We start from the raw sequence: 5,719 nt of genomic DNA, 5'->3' as shown, positions 1-5,719 counted from the left end.
ATGGAAATATAAAAATGTTAGTTTGAAAGGAAATCCATGATCTGAGAATGGAAACAAATCAAGTGTCTGAAATTTCTTTGAGAACTGAAAAGCAAAGAGCATGGTCAGATATTGAAGGAAATAAAGAAATAATATGATGGGAGGCTAATTCTAAAAAGAAAAATCAGAATCACTATAAATAAATCTATGAGGGATCTGAGATACCCTCATGTTAGTACCTAAGTTTGCTCTTAATTTTACAATTACCAAGATTTTCGCAAGAAAATTAATCTCTCACTTGGTGGCAATTGCCAGATGCCTGTCTGTGAAACACAAGAAGTAAAAGCATCCCACCCACCAGTTTAACAGCTTGACTTAAGAAAATATGAGACAGCTCTTGATGAGACAAGACAAACAAAAACAAACCTAATGGACATTAGTCAAATTAGAAAAAAGTATTGTTCAATTAATTATGTGAAAACTTCCTTATAACTTGAGAGCTAAGAACTATGGAAAGAAAAAGAAAAGATAGAAACAATTTTGGACTAATTTAAAATTTATTCTGAGAAAAAGTTCTAAAATAGTACTACTTTTAAATAGTAAGGAATTTTAGATGAAAATTTGATTTGTAATCTTCTGAAAATACATTTCTCAATTAAATTTATGTTCCTTTTGTGGAATACAAGGTCTATTAATCTGGAAAATGCTCCTTTTGAAGTTCTAGCATTAAGAAAAGTAGAGAAAATATTGTGTGAAACATCAGTTTACACAATTATGGAAGCAGTTGTGGATACATTGAGTATTCAAGCTATATTTTATGTCTGGCCACTGGCAAATGCTGCATTGACAATATGATTCATATTATATATTAATGTTTATTCTAGAATGTTTTTATGACAAGAATTATAGGAAGTAGTTGTTAATGATGACTTCGCAATTAAAAAGTAGATATTGAATATATCATTCTGTAAAAATAAATTTAAGGGACAAAAGTCCTGATACCTAGTTTTAATTTGTATTTAACATTTCTGGCTTTAGTTTCTTTCACAGAAAAGTAGACATTGTTTTAGTTTCCTTTTTTCCTATTAGACTTGTTAAATAAAAAAAAAAATGACATGAACAGTTCTCAGTGGGTTCAAATGCCCTTTGTCTTTGGTAGAGTCCAATGTGTACTATCAACCAAAAGTCTTGTTTTACTAATAAGGAAAAGCCAAAACAAGAGTTTGTATATCATAATAGAAACTCCTCATTAACCTTGGAGATTATATTTCCAAAAAGTGCTGTGCTTGACAAAATTAGAGTTAGTTGGATCAAGATCTCCTGAAGTACTTGGGTTAGCAGGGGGAAGAAAAAGAATCAGTATTACTCTCATTAAAGACATTTAAAACTGAAGTATTAGAAGTTTCAGAAGGTGTCTGATATGTCTAAAAGAACCTTTCTGTAGTAGAAGAGCTTTCTTCAGTATCTCCTTCATTTTCAAGCAAGATTAATGCAGCGTCCTGATCTGCTGTGATAAATTTTTACCATAATTAAAGATTTAATTATGGAAAATTAATGTCTTTAAATATTGTATGTGAATACAGAAAAAGTATGAGCCTTACAGATGTCTGTTTTTTGGAATTTCAGTCTTTAATGAAAACTCTTAGAAAACAATTAAAACATGATCCTCTGAAAGAGCTGATTCTCCCAGTACATATATTATACTTATTTAATGAGAAGAAAATAATGAAAGAAAGCATAATTAAAATGTCATAATCCATTCATTTTACTTATTTGTGAACTAAATGTTTTAAGGATATATATAATACACATATCCTTTCACTAATCTATTAAAAATACCTATTACTTGCATTGTATTGAGAAAATTATTTAGATAATATAAATATTTTGGATTTTTACATTAGTATTATACCAAAGACCAAAAAAACCTTCAATTTTTTATATTAATTGTAATAGAACTAAGGAGTTCTAACTTCTGTTTGTGACATGCCATTGATTTAACATAAAGAGAAACAGTGCATTTTAATAAAGCAATCTAGTTAAATATTACTTGTAGAAGAGGTGACAAGATGTCAGTTGTGACCAGTGCAAATTTTTGATATCATGATAGTGTTCCTTTTCTTTTTTTTTTTTTTTTAAGATTTATTTATTTATTTATTTATTTATACAAGCACTGGGTACAGTCAGAAGTGCGGGAGGGTGAAAGAATTCACCAGAGCCAGAGCGGGGAGCAGAACAGGCAGAAGGACCAAAGCACACTGCTGAGGGGAGCAGCGGGCGGCAGGAGGGGTCTGCGCACCATGTGGGACCCTCCTCTGGTGGCCGGGGAGCAGCCGGGGATCGACCTGGCGCTGCAGAGGCTGTGGGCAGCTTCGCAACCCAGCTCTCAACCAGCGCCACAGGGGAGGCCCCGATAGTGTTCCTTTTCTAAGAGTAAATGTAATAAAATACTGTCAGACATCTAAACCTAGCCATGGCCTTGATTATTGGCATGTTAATTTGTGGTCTGCTTGCACATATTTTGAAGTAAATTCTACAGATCACTCCTCTTCATTACATAAAGTGACAGTTTGAGTTCCAACTCTGACAATATATAGGTAATTTAAGAGGGGGAGAAACAATCTTTTTCTCTTCTAAGAAAATCAAGTACAGAAAGGTTCTCATAATAATTTGGCCAGAACAAATTGTATGGGAGCCAATCACTATGAAGAACAGCTGTTTACTATGAAGTCCTTTTCATTCCTTGCAACTCAGTGTGTACTTGAATTGGCATCAACTACACTAGAAGTGCAGAAATCTAGGCCCTAGTCCAGACTTAATCTAAACTTTTGAAGTATTTCTGAGTGTTTCATATACACATAAAAGTCTGATAAGCATTGCTTTACTTTAAATTTGGAGAAGCATGGGAGAGAAGGAATTACATGCAAAAGATTGTATTTACATTTATATGATTCCACATAAGGAGACAAGCTACAAGGCAGTATACACTACAATAAAATATACAATTTGTCAGACATCTTGTGAAGACTTTTGTATGCACTGTCATGTTTAAATTGCACAAAACTATGCGATGAGAACGTTACTGGAATTTTATAGTGAGAAAACTGAGATCTATTGAAGTTGAGTAGATAGCACAAAGACAGACAGCAGTAACAAGTGGGAAGTAATCTGTTTCAAGAACTTGAGCACTTAATTATTGTATTTTATGACTTAGTATAGGTTATCTGCAGATTCCAACTTATATCAAAATAGGTGGCCAATTTTTGAATAGAGAACATATAAGATAAACAAAAGCTGCAAAGCAGAAAATCTGCTCCAGATTAAAATAAAAATTTTATCATGTATTAAATGTTAAATAGCCTCAGCTTTCAAAATCCTCCAAATCTGCCAAATTGTAGTTCTTAAAATGGTAAAACACACAATCAGAAATTTTAAACGGGTTAATACGTTCAACTGATACTTAACCATCTACTCAAAGAGTAAGATATAAGAATGGAATCTAAAACTAGAGAGTTTTGATGATCATATGTATGAAAAGTCTTATTTGTATCCTTATTGTAAAGATATGTTTCCTCAATTCTGGAAACAAATTGATAGCATGAGACACAAATATCTATTTTTAATTTTTTTCTTTGGTTACAGTTAATTTTTGATAAAAGAACTGTTTATTTCAGCGGTGGTTGTTAGGAATCAAAATCTAGCAAAAATTGAAGAAAATGCTTCAATGTTTTTTGTTATATTCAAGTCCATAACTAATTATGATTAAAGTAGCTAACATTTACTGAATTCCTGTCAACTTGTAAGGCACAGATATTTTAAGACGATTTTTTTATTTAAGAAGACAAATTTTTAAATATAATCTTAACCATGAAACAGGGAGTAGTTTCATTCAGAAGAGGAAATGCAGAACAGTTAAGCACTGGATTTCGAATTTAAGCCCGGGTAGATTGCTCTGGTTCTCATAATTCATGCGACACAATTTTAAGCAAAGCTTACTTTATCTCCTAGTATATTTAACATATTCAAATTTCCTCCCTCTTCAATGGACAATGTATTTATACATTCCTTTTAAATTATTTTAGAGATTTAATTATATTTCAGTCACACTGACTTAATAGTTTGATAAATGAAACAAACGTCTTAAATTCATGAGCTCAATATATATGAATTACGCTGTTAGTGCCTAGTTTTTCATTCAGAAAGATCAGCTACACTGTAATTTGTTTCCTTGCACCACCTAGCGGAATTAAACAACTACGACGGTACCAAAAAAAGATTATAACTCAATTCTATAAGTCAAATTTTCTAATGTGTTTGAACAGAGAACTACTCCTAACACTGTATTTTTTTTTAATCATACCCCAAAAATGCACGTAATTAACTTTTCCCTTTTCCATAAGGAAATAAGACTAAGCCAGGGTGCTCCACTCATAGCGAATGCTTACATCTAAAAACAAAAATAACAATAAAATAGCATCCTCGCATGCTTTCCACAGTCAGTTTCTAACAGTCAGCCCCTTACTGCCTGTCATTCCCACACCTGCCGCCCAAAGCGCCCGGGCTTCCCGGCTGCAGCGCCCTGGGAGCAGCGCGACGAATCTGCGCGACGAGTCTGCGCGCCGCCCGTGCGCAGGCGCACTGGGGACCGGAAGCGGGGAGGCGGGGCGACGCCCGGACCGGCGAGCGGAAGAGGCCCCGGCTGCTGGGTGAGGCGCGGAGACGGTTCGGCGGTGAGTCCGGGGCCAGCCCGAGCGCCCAGCCCTCCTCCCGGAGCCTCCAAAGGAAACGAACGACTTGGGGTTCCGGAGCCGTCGCCGCCGGCCTCCGTCACCGCCGCCTGTGCCGTCGCGGACCCCCCCTCCCGCCCCCGCCGCCGGAGGACGCGGCCCTGAGAGGCCTCTAGGCCTAGGCGCGGCCCGCGGAGCCCGACGCGCTGCTGCCGGTTCTGCTGTGAGTAAAACGAGCGTCCTCTCCACAGTCATTTACGCATTAAAATGGAGGAAATTTCGTTGGCCAACCTGGATACTAACAAGCTGGAGGCCATCGCGCAGGAGATATACGTAGATCTGATAGAGGATTCTTGTTTGGGCTTCTGCTTTGAGGTGCACCGGGCAGTCAAGTGTGGCTACTTCTACCTGGAGTTCGCAGAGACTGGGAACGTGAAGGATTTTGGCATTCAGCCGGTGGAAGATAAAGGCGCGTGCCGCCTCCCGCTCTGCTCCCTGCCTGGAGAGTCGGGGAACGGGCCTGATCAGCAGCTGCAACGCTCTCCTCCGGAGTTCCAGTAGCTGCCCCTTGAGAGTCTGAGAGCGACCAGGACAATGACATAGACCGGTCCTGTGGTTTGGAGAAGTTAGGTAGCGAAGTAGAAGGAAAAAAAAAAAAAAAAAAATTTTTTTTTTTTTTTTTTTTTTTTTTCAGACAAAAGTCCCAATTCCCATTGAAGATCCTAGCCTTAGAAAAACCAGAGTGGAGAATTTAGGAGTTCGGATTCTTTTCTAAGTGTGTTACCTGAGGGGGTCAGCTTTGAAACCCTGGGCAGGAGAGGAGCTACTGTTCATCCTGCACGCACCATGCAGGGCGGGTTGATCTTTAAACGCCAGGATGTGTACAAGATCCCTGTACTGACCCCAGTGCACAGGAGAGTAGTTGTGTGCTCAGCGTATGAAATTCTCTGGGCCCTCAGACTTTCCGTCTGCCTGATGTCAAGGGCTTCCTGGATAACTGACAGTTCAGATGT

General features: G+C 37.7%; 1 protein-coding gene across 1 annotated transcript; it reads left to right on the top strand.

The window, feature by feature from the left end:
- Nucleotides 1-4,973: 4,973 nt before the first annotated feature.
- On the top strand, nt 4,974-5,267 carry ATXN7L3B (ataxin 7 like 3B; the record flags this gene model as incomplete). Its single annotated transcript, XM_084255647.1, has 1 exon — nt 4,974-5,267. The coding sequence occupies one exon, from the start codon at nt 4,974-4,976 to the stop codon at nt 5,265-5,267; it is 294 nt and encodes a 97-aa protein (XP_084111773.1).
- Between the last annotated feature and the right edge of the window lie 452 nt (nt 5,268-5,719).

Source organism: Talpa europaea, assembly GCF_964194135.1.
Source record: "Talpa europaea genome assembly, chromosome: 15".
Taxonomy (NCBI): domain Eukaryota; kingdom Metazoa; phylum Chordata; class Mammalia; order Eulipotyphla; family Talpidae; genus Talpa; species Talpa europaea.
The sequence above is the reverse complement of the archived record's forward strand: the minus strand, read 5'-3'. Positions and strand labels throughout refer to the sequence as shown.